Below are 19,440 nucleotides of genomic sequence, written 5' to 3'. Positions count from 1 at the left end.
GTGCCAAAGCCGGGAGATATGCACGTGTCTTGGGCCGGCGCACGTTGGTGCTGATTTTAAAAAGCAAGCAAGTACGTGCACATTTCAAAGGGTACGCCCACAAATCAAAAAGGGGCGGGGCATGGGCATTCTGATACACACGCCTACATGTACGCCCAGGCGACTGCTTGAAAGTTACCGTCTATGTGGCTATTTAAGCTTTATCTTCAGAGAGTCTGTGTTGTGCGGCAGATGTGGCGTCAGCAAATGGCCTTTTTGCATGTTCCTGTACTTGTGTGGTATTATTATGTCAAGAAAACTTTTATGTATCGTCTATTAATTTTATGGATGCAATACAACCTTTATAAGCCGCCTCAAACCTTTTTGTGACACATGCAACTAATACATTTTAATAAATTCAAATGCCTACATTCTTCTCTGGGACCAAGAACTAGCACTGGAGAAGTGTCAAAGGGCAAGGCCCCTCCCCCCCCAGGACCTGACAAAAGTGAGAAACGTGAGCTGCGCACACAGCGCGGCGAAGATCGGCGCTGATTTCATGATCTGTTCTCTCACCGCTCTGCTCGTCTCCTGGAGCTGCTCCTTTATGGGGCTGGAGGCGCGGGATCCTTTACCTTCTGACACCCCAGGACCTGCGACAGGGCTGCAATTGTGACTGCACACCCCCCCTCGTCTTCCCCTTGCATTTATACCATTCCTAACTCTCCCCCATCCCCAACCATCTGACCGCCAGCAAACTCCCTCTGCAGAGAGTTGTAATTGTGTCTAATGTCATCAGCGTGCTCTCATCGGAGCGCGAGTGTCATCATTATACAATTATGATTTTAAACGTTTTTAATTTGCTTGGGAAAGTTTCTGAAAGAGAGAGGATAATTAGCAAAGGTTGAGGGTTTGTCATAGGGCGGGCAGGCAGGTAGGTATGCTGCAGTTTTTCTCTCTAATTCCTGCAAAACCTTCTCTCCCAAACACAAAGAGACATTCAACAGCTCACAAAATAAATATATTCACATTTTCAAATGCAGACAGAGAAACACAGATCCACTCATTCACAACCATACATTTTCAAAAACATATGCTCCAGGATGATGTGAAATCGTGCAAAGCCAGAGACGGGCACCGGTAACAAGTGCGGCATTCCTACCATATAATCCCCTGTAGAAGTTCTGGGTGTTTGTATGACAGAGCCTGAGATTCCCTTAAATAAAAAAAACTGTATTGCAGAGTAACTTTTATTTTCTGCAAAATTAGGGGCAGATTTTAAAACCTGCGCACGGGCGCAGGTTTGTTCGCGTAACCCGGCATCAACAAATCTACACCCGATTTTATAACATGCGCACGCAGCCGCGCGCATGTTATAAAATCCAGGGTCGCCGCGTGCAAGGGGGTGCACAATTGTGCAGCTTGTGCGGCCTAGGAGGGAATTTCCTTCTGCCCCCCTGCATCTTCCCCTCCTTTCCCCTACCTAATCCGCCCCCCAGCCCTACATAGAATCCCCCCATACCTTTGTTGAAGAAGTTACGCACGCCGGCCGACGGCTGTCCCGCGATTCCGGGCACAGCGGCAAATGGATGCTGTGCCTGGAGGCTCAGGCCCCGCCCCGCCCCACCCCGCCCCCCGGACCTCCCCGGTCCGCCCCCGCCCTGCCCCTTTTTGCAAGCCCTGGGATATACGCGCGTCCCGGGACTTGCACGCGCCGCCGAGCCTATGTAAAATAGGCTCGGCGCGCGCAGGGTTTGTTTTTTAAGGGTAATGCGTGTAATCCTTTTAAAATCCGCCCCTTAATTTTTTTAAATGTAGTCAGTGTACACATCACTGTACAGTCACAGAGGAATGGTTATTTTTTTTTTTTATAAAGAACCATTCATGTACACAGCACAATGCAGTTATTGGAATGAACACAGGGAGTCATGTAACGACCCCATCACCGGGCTGGAAGCAATTCGTGCTTATTATAGCTCCATAGGTGAAGAACTTCTCCAACATTAATAGTCTTTTTCCTCGTTCCTTCCCACTCTCTCTCGCTTTTCATCTCTCTTGAACACCTTTCATCCTCTCTCTCTCCCTTTGTCTCCGACATTATTTCTCATTCATAGGTACCGAGGTCCACGTTCAAAAGGATTTGTGCAGCTAAGTTTATTTATTTAGTTTGAAATATAAGCCACTACAGGCTTCAGTCTTAGTGGCCAATAAATAGCAAAATATTACTAACACGCACAATAAAACTGATAAGAACAATACAAATGAACAATAAAATACCAAACATATCTATAAAAACATAAAACTAAGATATAAACACGATAAAATAAAATCAGCATCAACATCTTTAAAAAAAAAAAGTTAAAATAGAAAACAGTGGAATGAACAGAAACCTCCCTCAAGTAAAATTTACCAAAAGTCTGTTTAAATAAAAATGTCCTTAGGACAGCTTTGCAAGTTTTTGTACAACCTATTGACCTGAGTTCTAAAGGGAGGGTGTTCCAAAAAGTAGATGTCATGATAGAAAAAGCATGTTCCCTGGTTTCACATAGCCTTGCCAGTCTAAAAGAGGGCACATCAAGCAGCACAATCTGCGAAGATCTCAAAGTTTTTGCTGGGATTTATGCCTGCATTGTTGTTGCCCAAGGTAAAAAAATCAGTGGCCAAGAGTTCATGCGTTAACATAGCCATCTTCATAATTAATTCTTCACTGAACTGGAAAACAGTGGAGGTTTGCAAGGACAGATGATTGGTTTAACTATGGCCGGTGATTAGCCATGCCGCAGAATTCTGCAGCAATTGCAGGGGCTTGATTGAAGAAAGTGGAAGCCCAATATACAATAATTTGCAATAATCTATAGCAGTCAACAGAAAAGCTTGAACCACTGCTCAAAATTTACTAGGGAATAGAAGTGGCTTAAGGTCTCTTAACAGCCGCAATTTATAAAATCCAGCTCGAACCACTGATCTGATTTGGGGAGTCAAATTAAAATCAATAATTACTCCTAAACTTCGAGCTTTTGATAAAATCGGTATAGTAGCATCATCAATTTAAATGCTAGATGGAATTTCGGTTGTACTATTACGCTGAATTACAACAATTTCAGTTTTAGCAAGATTTAAGGTGAGCTTATTATCGTTATTAAGCCATTGCTTAATACCGTTCATACAAAATGAAATTTGGGCAGAAATATCTGGCCGTAATCTAGCTAATGTAAGATAAAACCTAACATCATCAGCATAGATTCAATAGCTGGAGCACAGAGTTGATAGCAATTGACAGACTGGGGATAAATGTTAAAATGTAAAGCCAACAAGGCAGATCCCTGGGGAATGCCTGAGTGCATAGGGAACCAATCAGAGCAAGATCCATCAACAATCATTTTTTGCAGCCTAGTAGTTAGGTAGGATTTCAACCATTGTCAAAGAGTGCTTGAAAACCAATCTTCTTCAGCCTGTATAGCAGACTCTTGTGATCAACGACATTGAATGCTGATGGTATGTCAAGTATAACTAGTACGTATCCAGAGCAAGTGTTCAAACCTCTCTTAATAGAATCACATAGGGAGAGTCATAGGGTTGCGGTACATAAGGATCTTCAAAACCCAAATTGAAATTGATTGAGGATTTCGTGTTTCTCAATAAACTCTGCCAATTGTTTAAGCACCACAGATTCAGTTAATTTAGTAACAAATCCTATAGACAAAATAGGCCTATAATTGGCCATTATGGAAGTGTCAAGATTTGGCTTTTTTAGTAATGGGCGCACTGATGCTAGGATTTAGCCGGATAAACTCGGGTATTAAATATTCCCCTCCTCACACTGGGTAAGTCATTAACCAGCTAGAACTTAGCTATATATAAAATGGTCTGTGTGGGTGCATTTTGAGGCTTCAGCTTAGTTGAGTACATCTGGTCATGGTGGAGATCAGATCTAAAGCTCTCAGAGTACGTGTACCTGGATAACTTTAAACTTAGCCAGCTATATTGAACACAGAGCTGGTTAAGTTAAAAAAACAAAAATAATAGCAGGTCAATAAGTTGATCCCCACCCACCTCCAACATCATTTATAAAAAGTCAGGACATAGTACCTGCGTTTTACTCCCCTTTTCCCACAAAAAATATAAAACAAGCAGGCCAAAGCAGCTCGAAATTCTGCCCCCTCTAGATGTTAAATTCAAAAGCCTGGATCCAGGCCCCACCCCACCCCACCCAGAATCCCTAATTTCATCCTCTTGCCCCAAGCAGATACCCCCAAATCCCAAAGGCTAATCTGGGAACGTGGTAGAGTCTAACCATGCTCCAGGCATTGCACTGATAACTACAATGGTGCTGTACTATTACTACTACTGCTATTACTAAACATTTCTATAGCGCTACACGACATACACAACGCTGTACAAACACAAAAAGACAGTTCCTACTCAATAGAGCAATGCTGGATGCCAAAGGGAGTATAGTTAGATTCTGGAACACTCCCAGCTCAGCCCTGGGGGTTTTGGGGGTTCCAGATGGGAAGAGAGAAAGAAGAGGTCTGGAGCCACACCCTTGCTTTTAATATCTGGTGTGTGTGTGTGTGTGTGTGTGTGTGTGTGGTGGTTTGCAAGGGATGGTTGAGAGTTTGGGTGCCATACACTGACATTATTTTTTTTTTCACTTAACAGACAATATATGTTGAATATACAACAGATGGTTAAGTCTAGCATTGGTAAAATTAACCAAATATATTCAACAGGTGACTTGTCCCATTGAATATTTAACTAAAAGTATCCAGGTAACTTTGCCCAGATATTTTTGATGCTCGCCTCTAGTTCAAACTGCCAGGCAACTTGCATGCAAATAAGGTTTCCAAGAAGCTGACACATGCTAGGAGTCCCATATATGCCAGCATATACAATTAAACAACATCTGAGTATTCATTGCACTGCCATATGATAGTGCTGGTCTCCAGTTGCATGTTCTTCTCGAGAAGGGAGGGGAGAGCAGAGCTGCAGTCAAGTGACAGAGATGGAGACCTAAAACCAAGTATTTATAAAAATACCCAAAGGAATGAATTATTGTCCAGATCAGGAAGTGTAACAATTTAGAACTTAGTTGAAAAGTCAGTAATATTCATATAAGGTTTTAGTAGGCATTGATTACTCAAAAGTATAGTTGACTATATTTTCAACAGGGAAAGCCACAGTTGTTTCTAAATAGCCTTTATCTTCCTATTCTTGGTCATTTTTCCTAAGAGCTGTTCCCTGGTGTTCATTTCAGGTCTCAGAACCATGATGTAACACTTGGGGAAAAATATACAAACAAGGATTCCTGCACTGGAAGAGATGATCCCAAAGACCTCCACAGCGACCGTGTATTTTCCCTGGGTGCTCAGATAGCCTGGGATGAAGGACAGCCAGACGCTCAGGAACACAAGCATGCTAAATGTAATCCATTTGGCTTCATTGAAACTGTCAGGCAACTTGCGTGCAAGGAAGGCCATCAGGAAGCTAACACAAGCCAAGAATCCCATGTATCCCAGCATGCACCAGAAAGCAACATCAGAACATTCATTACACTGCCATATGATAGTGCCAGTTTTCAGTTTCATGTTCTTCTCTGGGAAGGGAGGGCAAAGTAGCAACCAGGTGACACAGATAAAGATCTGAAGAAGTGTAGAAGCAGAAACTATTGCAATAGGCACCCGGACTCCGAGCCACCCTCTTAAGTTACTATTAGGTTTGGTTGCATTAAAGGCTATGATCACCATGGTGGTCTTGGCCAACACACAAGAGACACAGAAGATGAAGATAATGCCAAAGGCCGGTTGGCGTGTCAAGCATGTTGTTGGTCGAGGTTCTCCTATAAAGAGCAGAGAACAAAGAAAACTCATCACTAGAGCCCCCAGGAGAAGGAAAGAGAACTCCCGGTTGTTCGCTTTTGCGATGGGTGTATCACGATATTTGATGAAGATGCATAATACAGTAGCCGTGGTGATTGAAGAGAAAATGGCAGCAGTGGTGAGAGTACCACCCAAGGGCTCTTGATAGGTGAGGAATTCTGTTCTCATTGGGGTACATTCATTTCTTCTTGAGTTGGGCCAATGGTCGATTGGACATAGCCAACAAATTGAGGAATCTGGAAGAGGAATCACATTGTTGGGTTTCTTTTATATAAACATAGAAAACTCTCTGTACTCTTCTGATAATTTATTCTTGGGATGGAGAATATCTATGGGGTAACAATTAATTCTTGATTGCATGAGCGTTGGGTCCATGACTTAGGGAACTGGTTCACAAGTCCATTTAAGTTCTTATTCAAAGCATTTGATGTTCTAGAATCTTTTGTATCTCATAGAGGATTTCAGTCAATCATCTGCTTACATCCTCCTGCATTTGCTATAGGCTTATACTGAGTTATTTTGTATGTATTCTTTCTTCAATGCCATATTGTACCTGTCATGTTGGAAATCTCCCCTTCGGCACAAAGGAGGCAGTCGAAGCAACAGAGAGGCTGTCCTTTCTGCGCTGCCTTCCGGTACCCGGGGGAGCAGCTCTCACTGCACAAAGATCGCGGAACCTGATGGGGGAAAGAAGGAGTGATATTTTGGAATTGTAACTGAATATTTTTAATATTTAATTTATTATATTTGACATACTACTTTCCCTTAACAATCAAATGGTTTACATATCAAAAAACAGATATATATAGTTCACATATTATTATCCTATGACATATCAAAACATACAATGCAAAAGTATAATCCTAATATTAGTTAATGCAGATTATAATGTTAAAAGTATTAACATAAAATAAATGTAATCATAAAATTTCTACCTAACAAATAAAGTCTTGCCAAAAAAGCCATGTCTTAACCCCTTTTCTAAATTTCAAATAATTACTTTCTGAACAAATTTCCAATGGGAGGGCAATAAAAGGAAAGGATACATTTGGATGCAGTGTCCTGTAATCTCTAATCTGAATTCTGAAGGAGAAGGAATACTTAAAAGGTACTGTTGGCATCAACACAACACTCTGGATGATTGGTAGGGGATGAGGAGATAAGAGAAATATATAGATTCATCCCTGTATACAAATCGAAATACAAGGCATAAAACTGAATTTTTTATCCTACAAAGAATCGGCAGCCAATGCAATTATTCCAGCAAAGGGGTAATTAGATTTTAGCACAAAGATCAGTTTAACTGCTTATTTTGCAATAACTGAAGATGTTTTACATAGGTAACCAGGAGACCCTACTAAAGGACACTGCAGTAGACCAGCAGAGTCAAGACAAGAGAATGAACCAATAGTTGTAAATAGTATAATTAAGCTCTGGGATTCATTGCCAGAGGATGCGGTTATGCTAGTTAATGTAACTGAGTTTAAAAAAATTTGGATGAAGTTCTTATGATTGAAACCCAGCCTGAGCTGAAAGTGCCCCTCTTACAGTAGTAGATATATATAGTGTCATATTATCTCTCCCTCTCTCTCTCTCTCTCTCTCATATATGGCAGTTCAGCAGTCTCGAAGACTCCTCCGGTTCTTCATCCTGTAATATAGCCACTTGACCCCTAAAACTCGAGATCTCCAGACTTGCAGTAAAGTTATGCGGATAACACGCTGATGCGCGCCTTGGACAGCTTTTCTAAAATTCAGAGCTACGCATGTTACTCTTGGCCTCGCCCCTTTTCCGCTCCCTTGCTCTAGACGTGTGTACTTCGCATCTTTTTAAAATTCGTATTGCTTGTGCACAGCCCACATATGTGTGTATGGGGTCCCTTTTGTGTGATTAACATTTTAAAAATCTACCTGTGAGACAATATGTTGGTACCTGCCATATATGGGGTAGTTTTGAGAGGTTTTTTCCTCCTGCTTACCGAAAGGGCTTCTGATTTTTGGGGGTTAACTTTTAGTTTATGAATGAGCAGCCAATCTATTCTATAATTTTCCTACTTTCTCAGGGCAATCAGGGTCAATAGAGATTACCACTTGAATTACATCTGCAAATAGGAAACATCTGTACCCAAAATAATGAATAACTGTTGCTTGCTAGAGTGGCCAGCTATAAACTGAATAATAAAGATGCTAATACTGAGCCCTGTGGGACTGTATATAACAACAGTCTAGGTTCAAACAGTTTGGATCCCCAACATATTTGGGTAAGAGCAATTGAACAAAGAAGATTTAAACCCCATCAAATGCAATCTCAGTAAAAGTCGTTTGAATAAAGAATTGGTGGTCAATGGGGCGAAAAATTGCACTCATTTATTTATTTATTTACATGACACCTATGGCAAAGTTCTAGGCTGCACTAACTTACTTAAAATCAAAAACACACATCATCACAAACAAGGAAGCAAAAGAAGTCAAATAAACTCATATCAATAAAGACAATTAACCCATTTTTACTTCCATAAGATTTAGTTATAATTTCACTAGTTAAAGCCATCAAAGCTAACTCAATATTATGAGGTTGTTGAAATCCAGATTGTCTTGGGTGGAAGGTATTCATGTAGTCCAAGAAATTTAGCTGTTCTGCGACTTCCTTGTCAATGGCGTTAATAATAAATGGAAGTTATGAAACTGGTTGATAGTGATTTATATTGACAGGGTCCCGAGGTTCCTTCTTTAGAAGAGGATGTGCCTTAGTTTGCTTAAATGAGGGTGCAGCAGATTGCTGTGCAAAGCTTGAGTTCACCATAGATGCTAAATATTTAGCCAACTTTCATTTTATTTTAAATGAATTTTGTAGGCATAGGATCTAACAAGGAACTGCTCGAGACCATGGTTTGCAAAGTTTGATCCAAATCATATTAAATGAAGAAAGTTTGCTCATCAGGAGAGATATAATATCATTGCCAGATGACATATGACTCAAATTAATCTCATATCAATTAGCAAAGGACCAGTCGCTTAACCTTGGGTTGTCTCCTCTCCACTCAGGTCGCTCTCTGACTGTGCTACTATTGCTTAAGTACTTTCTCAGTTAAAAACAAGTGAGGATGAGGAATATGAGTTATTGGCCACTAGTGAATGCAGCATCAAGTGGTCTCTTATTCTCCCAGGATTAATTTGGGACTCTGTACCAAGGACTTTAAGGACTTTATAATCTAATTTAAAAAAATTAGATTACGTTGAGTAAGACACAGTCTAATGAGATTGCACGAAGAGTGGTTGAAGCAAAAAACTTGAATGCCTGGATGCTGGGATGAAAATAATGGGAGTACTGGACATGCAGCCTCTAAAAGGTTAAATAATTAGATAGGGGTCGTAATTTTTTTGACTGATACAGTGCAGCAAGTTTGTACCTCTCTGCGTTGGGTGTGCCATTGTATGGTGTTGATGTTGACAGAGAGCTCCTGTCCTTTGGGTGCCCTGAGGTCGAAGCTTCCCACCTTAACATACTGGATGGCACCGTCGGGTTGCTGGTGCCAGTTGATGATGTCGTACACAGCGGGGAGATTTCCATTTATATCGAAGTATATCTCCTCCCCCATCTTGTTCCAGAAGTGCACTTTCCTCATGTAGTGCAGGAGCTGTGGTGGAGGACGATTCATGGAGAGAAAAGCAGAAATTACTCCTAGGAGATGAGTTAGTAATCTGTCGGCGCCTAGATAAAGAATCCCTTGATAACATCATTTAATAACCAAAAGAGATATAGGGAGGGAAAAGGACAAAAGTAAAATGACATAACTCAAAGTGAAATAAAGAGAAATAAATTTTGAGACAAAGACTTAGAGAGGTACAAAGGGAGATAAAAACCCAGAAGTAAAAAGACAAAGTGATAAAAAGAAAGAGAGATAAGTGGGTGGGTAGGAGGGGGGTGAATGACAGAGCTGGTGATTCGAACTGAGGCTCATGGAGATTTATCTGTAACTATGACTTGAACTAGGGATGTGCAATTGTTTTTCCCAAATTCGGAATGGTTTGGGAGAACTGAAAAATGATTGAATTTTTTCCAAAATTTTGGAAAAAAAATCATTTTTGCTTTAGTGCGCACTAATGGGAGTTAGTGCGCGCTAAGTCCCATTAGTGAGTGCTAACTTCTGATAGTGTGCACTAATTCTGCCACGTTAGCATGCACTATCGGAGTTAGTTTACACTAACGGGAGTTAGTGTGAACTAACTCCTATTAATGCGCACTAAAGCGAAAATTGGGGCCCCCGAAAAAAAAACCCCGAACCGCGGGAAAAACCAAATTCCCACGGGGGGCCCTGAAACGAAGCCCGACACGAAATTTGTTCCCGAAGCACATCTCTAACTTGAACTTATTTCTGCATCTCACCTGCCATGGTTCATGACTCCTTATGTTGGCGCAAGTCCCGTTGGTGAAGGGTCCTTCCTCCGGCACACAGGACAGCATGTCCCTCAGGGCGTGTGCCACAGAGTAAACTGCATTGTAAATGTTGTAGCCGATTCTCAGGCTAATCACTTCAGAGCCCGTTAGTTTGTCCAGGCTCTCTGCTCCAGTACAGAATCTGGTAGCTTCCCTGAGGTTTCCTTCGGCTGTTGTCAGATTGGTTTTGAGGTTGGGCCACTGACACTCGAAGAGCGCCTCCCAAGATTCTTTAACTAACGGGTCATTTGGAGCAGAAGATGGCTTGAAATTGTGAATAAATTCTTCGAACCCTGTTAGCTTACTTTCAGGGACCGTAAAACCAATGGTACCCCTCAGGAGGTTGGAGAGCTCTTTAGCTATGTCACCAGAGGATATGGACCAGGACTCGCTAGCGATCCACACTTTGCTGCTGATGTTTTCCCTGGAAAGCTCATGCATCACTGGGAGTACAAAGGATTCAAAAGAAAAGACCAAGATGACATTGGCTGAGGATCTTCTGACCACCTCAACGATACGGTTGATTTTCACACTTGATGGTACCAGTGGGATTGTTTCATGGAAAGCGACACAGACGCCTCGCTTCTGGAGCTCCTCTTTCAAGATCTGGGAGCCCAGGGTGCCATAGTCATCTTTGGTAGACAGGACCCCCACCCAGGTCCATCCGAGGTGTGTGACCAGCTGGGCCTGCCCCAGGGCTTGAATGACATCACTTGGGAGGGTCCGGAAGAAAGATGGAAACTGGAACTTATCGCTCAGCAGGGGACTGGAGGATAAATAACTGATCTAGAAAAGAAGCAGCCAACATGACTGCAAATTTCAAACGAATATTAGTAAAAAAGGCTTTACCCCACAGAAATGTCCCTTTACTTAATTGCCTGCCCGATGTGTGAGTTAATTTACTGAAATCCTGCCTGTTCACACATAGTTTTCCTGCATCGAGCAGAGGCATTCTTGCAGGTGGTATTGAGTTGGGGTTTGGTCTTGTGTGCACATGTTTGGAGTTTTAAATATTTGCATGTAAATTTTCCTGAAATATTGCCACGCACACAATAGCAAGGTGTAATTGCACAGTGGTAAGATTGGTGTGATCATTTTCAAAACAGATGTATGCGCACAAGTCCACTTTGAAAATTGGTGTGAATTGTTTGCCTTTTGGCTGCCTATTTTAGATGGGCTGTTATAAAATTATCCTAAAAGAAATGTATTCACTGTTGATTTTGGTTATGATTTTAAATAAAGTATCTTGAGACAGGAATAAAATCTCAGCTAGTAAGTTCATTTGCAGTAGGATTACCAGGAGCAGCCTGAGATAGTTTTGGATTTTCTCTGACTGTATGGTGGGGGCTTTCATTTTCTGACCCTCTGAGGAAAGCAGGAACTACATGTCTCATAGATGCACTGGTGGAAAACCTGATGGCCTGGAGCCTAATCTGCAGTGATCTAACTTTTGAGAAAAGAACTAAAATCAATAGTTTGTACAATACAGAGGTTGTTAATTTGAGGAGAACACGTTACTTTTTCAGCAGCTGCTGCTAGAGGAGTCAACCACTGCCCATAACAATACTTTTTTGAACCTTGCTTTAGAGTGGTACGGCTCTTACCTGGGGGTATCTGTAGAGCCCCAACAGCCTGGCCATGGAAATGGAAATGGTAGACTGAGACTCTCCGACAATGGCTGCCAGCAGGACCTGGCTCTGGCACTGGTAGTTCAGGACAGGCCTGTCCTTGCCTGTCAGCATCCACACTGTTCCCCACAGGGATCTCATTAAAGACACACAGCTGTCATAGAGCTGAAAACCTAGTGTGACATTTTGGAGGAAGGTCTTTTCTTGGTTGATGTCCTCAATGGCAAAAATAATGACCATGGCCCAAGGGAAGGCCTTGGGGATGAATCTGAAAAGAAACATAACAAAGGAAGGTGGAATGGTGATAATTAAGTTTCCAGGTGGGCATATGATGAGGGCAGTCAGTTGTGCTTCATCCCCACTGAGGAATCCACAAAAGTGGCATTCTAAGACTCAAAGGAGTCATGGAGCAAAGTGTGGAGAAATAGCAGAAATATTTAACAAATACTTCAGGACAGTTTTTACTAAGAAAGATAATGGAGAAAGACTGTTGCTGGTTGGCAAGGGTTTGGATGGTGGAGGGGTGGTGATCTGGGTTCAGACTGCACATACTGGCATTCTGCCTGGAGGCTTGAACCAGGGGCTAATCTCATTGGGATCCACCTGAAGGGCTTGCATAATATAAATACACATACATGCATATTCTGAGTCGATATACTGTGGTTCCAGGTAGTTAATAGCAAGTTTATTTGATCAATCACTAAGTTATAAAATGACATAGCAGAAAATATGTATTGCAGATAATAGCAACTACTATAGAGGATACAGAGCTTATGTTCCTGATTGCTGTTGAAAACAAAAACCCAAACAATCAGTCTGCTTTGCCACTTCTGAACATCTGAAGTCTGTATGGCTCTGATTACTTACAGCTTTTTGCACTCTTCAGTTCAAACCTCACTGTCTCTCCCTCTGCCAGTTATATCCTTTCTATCTGCATACATGAAACTATGTTATGAGAAATACATGCAGTGTTTTCCAAAACACAGTCCAGGCTTTCTCTTAACTCCCCCGATTCTGAACACCTGGTGTTTACTACTTATTTTCTCACAGTAGTTATGATGTGTGTCTGCATGAGAACTCTGAATCCATTAAGGCCTAAATGCATTCTCAGCTAGAGTAGTCAGACTCAGGATATGTAATTTCATTATTGGTAGATACATCCGCATTTATAGGAGAGAGTGTTTGGGTGGACCAGCAAAACTGAAAGTTGACAAGGCCATGAGATACATCCCAGGATACTAAGGTAGCTCCAAGAAGGGCTGATGGGTCCACAGAAAGACCTGTTCAATAGATCCTTGGAAACTGGAGTAGTGTTGCAGTATTGGAGAAGGGCAATTGTGGTCCTATTTCACAAAAGTGGTAGCAGGGAGGAGGCAGGAAACTACAGGCTGCTTAGCCTTACCTTCGCTGTGGGAAAATTAATGCTGAGACTGTTAAAGGAAAGGATATTGATCTTTCTAGAATACAGTGGGTTACAGAATCTGAGACAATATGATTTTAGCAGAGGAAGGTCTTGTCAGATAAATCTGATTGATTTTTTTGTTTGGGTGATTAGAGAATTAGATCAAGGAAGAGCACGCGATGTGGTTTAATTGGATTTCAACAAAGCTTTTGATACGGTCCCATGTAGGAGGCTCATGAATAAAATGAGAAGCCTAGGTGTGGGTCCCAAGGTGGCAGAATGGATTTTGGCTGGCTGACAGAGCAGTAAATGGATCCTACTCTGAAGAGAGAAGAGTGATAAGTGGAGTTCCTCAAGGATTGGTTCTGGCACAGGTTCTGTTCAATAACTTTGTGAGCAATATTTTGGAAGTAAAGTTTGTCTTTTTGCAGATGACACTAACATCTGCAACAGAGTGGACATACCTGAAGGAGTAGAAAGAATGTGAAGTGATCTAGGAAAGTTTGAGGAATGGTTGAAGGTTTGGAAGCTGGAATTCGATGCCAAAAAGTACCACAATCTGAAAGAGTTGTATGGGATGTGCGGGGCAAAAAGACTGATGTGGACGGATTGGGAGAGCGACCTTGTGGTGATAGTGTCTGATGATCTAAAGGTGGCAAAGCAATATAACAATGAGATAGCAAAGGCCAGAAGGATGCTGGGCTGGAAAAATAGAGGTGATAATGCCCTCTAATGTAGTTGGATTTTCAGAAAGTGTTTGACAAAATATTTAATTAGAGATTATTGAGGAAACTAAAAAGTCATGGGATAGGAGGCAATGTTCTGTTGTGGATTGAGAACTGGTTAAAAGATAGAAAACAGAGAGTAGGGCTAAATTTATTTATTTATTTATTTATTGCTTTTATATACCGACATTCGATCGAGATATTACATCGGTTTACAGATAACTAAACAAATAAGACATAATCTGCTTATTTTACATTGTAACATGGTAACTGATAAGAACGAACATTTGACTAAACATATGACTAAATAAATAAGGCACGATCTGCTTATTTACATTGTAGCATGGTAACTGATAACGAGGAGGAGAAAAGGTCAGTTTTCTCAATGGAGAAAATTGTGGAGTGCCCCAGGGATCTGTACTGGGACCACTGCTGTTTAACACATTTATAAATGAACTAGAGTTGGGAACTATGAGTGAGGTGATCACATTTACTGATGATACAAAATTATTCAAATTTGTTAAATCACAGTAGGATTGGGAGACTGGGTATTCAAATGGCAGATGAAATTTAATGTCGACAAGTGCAAGGTGATGCATGCAGGGAAAACCAACCCAAATTATAGTTACACAATGCAAGGTTTATATATTTATTAAAAATATTTATCTTTTGCCTATGGCAATTAAATGTGCTAGGCGAATTACAACATGTAGTCACCACCCAGGAAAAGGATCTAGGCATCAACATAGATAATATGTTGAAATCTTCTGCTCAGTGTGCAGCAGCAACCAAGAAAGCAAACAGAATGGTCGGGATTATTAGGAAAGGACTGGAGAATAAAACAGAGAATATCATAATTAATGCCTCTGTATCGCTCAATGGTGCGACCTCGTCTTGAGTATTGTGTGCAGTTCTGGTCTCTACATCTCAAGAAAGATATGGCAGCATTAGAAAAGGTACAGAGAAGGGCGACCAGAATGAAAAAGGGGATGGAACAATTCCCCTTTGAAGAAAGGCTAAAGAGGTTAGGACTTCATCTTGGAGGGGAGATATGAATGGAGTGAAACAGATAAATGCAAATTTGATGTTTACCATTTCAAAAAGTACAAAGACAAGGGGACATGCATAATTAAACTCTGGAATTCATTGCCAGAGGTTTGTAGAATAGTGAATTGCATATATCGTGCACACGTGTCACTAGTACTATGAAGCACTATGATAACTAAACTTACTTGAGAATTAGCCAGCAGAGATGACATCATTCCTGAGACAACGGAACTAACTTGGTCTTATTCTCTGCTACTGATAACAAGAGGCTTCTGCCCATAGTAAGAGCACGCACACACATGCTAAAATTTATTGATTGGCTATTAAGGTAAGGGGTGTGGATTATGCAGATATCTGGTATTGGCGGACCCAAACCCTTATAAGGCTGAGCAAGCACGTCAGATCTTTGAGCAAGCTTAGAATTATATTCCACTTGTTTTGTGTTGCTTCTCCATGGAGGAACTACGCTTTCCTCCATTAATAAACCTTTTAAACTATTTGAAGCTGGCATTCATTGAGTTAATTAGTCAGAGGTTACCACTTTTAACAGGTTGTAGTAAAAGCTGTTTCTGTAGCTGGGTTTAAAAGAGGTTTGGATAAATTCCTGGAAGAAAAATCCATAAACCATTATTAAGGTGTACGTGAGGGTATCCATTGCTTATTCCTGGGACAAGCAGCATGGAATCTATCAACCTTTTGGGATCCAGCCAGGTACTTGTGACCTGGATTGACCTTGATGGACCTTTTAGTTTGACCGAGTATGGCAAATCTTATATATTTATTTGTGACCCAATAAAAGTCCTTAGTGAGTCACTGTGTTCAGTTGTGAAGACCATATCTCAAAAACATAAGGACAGAACGTATGCGATCCAGATAAAGGCAACCAAAATGGTGTGGGGTCTGCATGGAAAGGCTTAGGTGACGGAAAGGCATGGCAATCGAGCCTTTTCCAGTGGAAAGAAAGCTGTAGAACTAGGGGCCACAATATGAGGCTCCAAGGGGGTAGACTCAGGACCAACGTCAGGAAATATTTGTTCACAGAAAGGGTGGTGGATGTATGAAATAACCTCCTGGAAGAGGTGGTGGTGATGCAATTCAAAAGGGCATGGGACAAATGCAGACGATCCCTACTGGCTAGACAAAAGAAATGAAGAAAAGAGGTGATTTCTTTCACACCTAAAGTTAGCATTTCTGCAAGGGGGTAACCTGCATGGAGAGGCAGTCACTACCCTTAACAGAACTCATGGGGGTAACCTGCATGGAGAGGCACTCACTACCCTTAGCAGAACTCATGGGGGTAACCTGCATGGAGTGGCAGTCACTACCCTTAACAGCAGGCATGGGGGTAACCTGCATGGAGTGGCAGTCACTACCCTTAACAGCAGGCATGGGGGTAACCTGCATGGAGAGGCAGTCACTACCCTTAGCAGAACTCATGGGGGTAACCTGCATGGAGCGGCAGTCACTACCCTTAACAGAACACATGGGGGTAACCTGCACGGTGTAGCAATTAATTACTACCCTAAAAAAAAAACTTGTTGGGCAGATTGAATGGAGCATTTTGATTTTTATCTTCCGTCATTTAATATGTTACTGGGAAACTACAGCAGGGGAGATGTAGGTTAGACAATAGGAAAGAACTTTCCAGCTGTGACAGTTATCAAATGCTGGGAAAAAGTAACCCAGGGCGGTGTCAGAAACCCTGTCACTGGTCGGCTTTAGAAGCAGGTTAAAGACGCATCTGTCTGGGACAGGGCAGGTGCTGCAGGTGTGGCTCCTCAGGGTTCCTTCCGGCCCCTATGCTTTTTGTTACCTCCCGACTTCGCTGTGACATGGCCGGGGATCACGGCCGTCGGAATGGGGGGGGGGGGGGGGGGGGGGGGGGGGGTGTGAGCCAGAGGGGGCCACGGCTCAACCACAGTCAGGCTCTTTCCACAAAACCCGCCATGGGAGAGCCGGGGCCCGGGCCAGGCAGGCAGCAGCTGTTCAGTAGCAGGAGGAGGAGGAGGAGGAGAGCAGCGGCGCCTCGGACGTCCCATTCGCTTTTGCAGCCCTGGGCCGGATGGCTGCTTTGAAGCTCATGGCGATCTCCGTGCGGTTCAAAGCGGCCGTCGGGGCCAGAGGAGGAGGAGGAGGAGGGGAACGAGGTCCGAGGCGCCGCAGGGCAGGGGGAGGGAGAGAGAGGGAGCAGACAGAGCTCGCTTGGCTTGCCCCCCACTACCCCCCAAACCAATAAAGCAATCCTGTGCCCCTGCTAGGGATGTGCTTAGGAGTCTGATAAATGTGATGCGCACGACTTACCTTTCGCAGAGGATGGGCTGGGGGCTCTCCACGAAAGTCATTTTGGGCTCCCTCCAGTTGAAATGCATTGGCAGCAGTGCCCCAATCAGGATGTCTCCTTCCCGCCTGTTGCTCAGCTCCCCTTGGCCGGGGAGGGCGCAGCCCCCGGTGGCGGTGGAGGCGCGGGAGAGGAGAGAGAGCAGCAGCAGCAGCAGCAGCAGGAGCACCAGCGCGGGCAGCGCCATGGCGAGGAACAGCTCCCGGCGCTCACTGAGGGGGAAACAGCAGCAGACAGGATTAATGGAAACTTTCACCGAAGGGGGGAGGAAACTCCTCATTCTGGCGCTTAGGGGGCAAAGGGGAGTGATTCTCACGGGGAGAAGGGGTCGGGATGCGGCAGCCCCCACCACGGGATCCTTGACGCCAAGGACAAGAAGGCTGCAGCTCTCTTTTTGCCGGGCTGGGGTGGACCTCTCTGGATCAGCTGTGGTGCTGAATGTCTGGGAGAGGGAGAGGGGAATGTATTCGAAAGTATCAGAAACCCAAAAAAAAAAAAAGTGGGGTCTGGGGAGGCAGAATCAGAAACACTGGAGGGAAGGAGGGGGGCGCGTGAAGCAAATTCCATCCTTTTTTTTTTTTTTTAATTAAATATTTTCTCTCAGAATGAACGGAGAAGAACCACGCCCTTTGCACAGCTTTCTTTTAAATGCCTTCGGATCCGCCAGAAATGTTACACCTCGAGCTCGGAAACCAAAGAGAAACCTTGCACTGTGGGCCTGCGTTTCCAGGCCGCGGATGCAGATAAAATGCGGTTCCATGCCTGGGGCTGACTGTGCATAAAACGTAAACACACGTAACCCGCCTTTGTGCAGGGGGTGATAGGCGTTCCGGGAACTTGCTTGCATGACGTTTCTATTTCGGAATGCGTTGGCCCGAGTTCAGCCAGTCACAGCTTGCGATAGAGCGGGCGAGTTAGCCCATCTACCTGGCCACTGGACGTGGGACTTCCCAAAGCAAACTCCTGTGCACGGGTTCACTTTGAAAACGCAGGGTGAGGCTTTGCGTGCAAACGGTAGGCACGGGCTTTAGCGCAGCGCACACGGTTATAAAATGGGATGTCTAAATTCCTGCCTGGGACCACGGACCTGAGAGGCTCCCAGTTCAAGGTTGCAGCGCTGGAGGAATGTCAAAAAGACCGCCCCCCCCCCCCCAGGACCTGACAAAAGTGAGGAAAGTGAGATACACACACACACACACACACACATACACACACACACACACACACACACAGCGCGGCGAAGATCTGCACTGATTTCCTGAGCTGTTCTCTCACCGCTCTGCTCGTCTCCTGGAGCTGCTCCTTTATGGGGCTGGAGGCGCGGGTTCCTTTACCTTCTGACACCCCAGGACCTGCGACAGGGCTGCAATTGTGACTGCACACCCCCCCTCGTCTTCCCCTTGCATTTATACCATCCCTAACTCTCCCCTATCCCCAAATCTCCACTTGCCAGCGAACTCCCTCTGCAGAGATTTGTAATTGTGTCTCATTTCATCAGCGTGCTCTCATAGGTCCCAAAGTCTTTTTATTCAATTATGGTTTATAAGGTGTTTTTGTTTTTTTTATTTGATTGGAAAAGTTTCTGAAAGAGAGGGGGTAATTAGCAAAGGCTGAGGGTTTGTCACAGGGCAGGCAGGTGCAGTGCAAATTTAATTCATCACTCCCAAACACAGACAGACATGCAACGGCGCACGCACAAATGTACTCACCCTTCCAAATCCATCACTCCCAAACACAGACAGACATGCAACGAAGTACACACAAATGTACTCACCCTTCCAAATCCATCACTCCCAAACACAGACAGACATGCAATGGCGCACGCACAAATGTATTCACCCTTCCAAATCCATCACTCCCAAACACAGACAGACATGCAACAGCGCACGCACAAATGTATTCACCCTTCCAAATCCATCACTCCCAAACACAGACAGACATGCAACGGCGCACGCACAAATGTATTCACCCTTCCAAATCCATCACTCCCAAACACAGACGGACA

At 43.5% G+C, this 19,440-nt stretch overlaps 1 protein-coding gene across 1 annotated transcript; it reads right to left on the bottom strand.

Annotated features, from left to right (window-relative positions):
- Positions 1 to 5,168: 5,168 nt before the first annotated feature.
- On the bottom strand, positions 5,169 to 17,622 carry LOC115077445 (extracellular calcium-sensing receptor-like). The gene is made up of 6 exons (XM_029579737.1): positions 17,399 to 17,622; positions 11,900 to 12,191; positions 10,245 to 11,081; positions 9,355 to 9,495; positions 6,412 to 6,535; positions 5,169 to 6,094 (listed from the first exon to the last, which is right to left on the bottom strand). The coding sequence occupies exons 1-6, from the start codon at positions 17,620 to 17,622 to the stop codon at positions 5,169 to 5,171; spliced, it is 2,544 nt and encodes an 847-aa protein (XP_029435597.1).
- Positions 17,623 to 19,440: the final 1,818 nt, after the last annotated feature.

Source organism: Rhinatrema bivittatum, chromosome 16, assembly GCF_901001135.1.
Source record: "Rhinatrema bivittatum chromosome 16, aRhiBiv1.1, whole genome shotgun sequence".
Taxonomy (NCBI): Eukaryota; Metazoa; Chordata; class Amphibia; order Gymnophiona; family Rhinatrematidae; genus Rhinatrema; species Rhinatrema bivittatum.
The sequence above is the reverse complement of the archived record's forward strand: the minus strand, read 5'-3'. Positions and strand labels throughout refer to the sequence as shown.

Excerpts from the sequence above, each read along its gene's own strand:
- LOC115077445 (XM_029579737.1), bottom strand. The coding sequence starts at position 17,622 with ATGGCGCTGCCCGCGCTGGTGCTCCTGCTGCTGCTGCTGCTGCTGCTC. Across the intron at positions 12,192-17,398 it reads CAGCCCATCCTCTGCGAAAG|ATTCATCCCCAAGGCCTTCC; the intron begins GTAAGTCGTGCG and ends GTTTCTTTTCAG. Across the intron at positions 11,082-11,899 it reads GGCTCTACAGATACCCCCAG|ATCAGTTATTTATCCTCCAG; the intron begins GTAAGAGCCGTA and ends CTTCTTTTCTAG.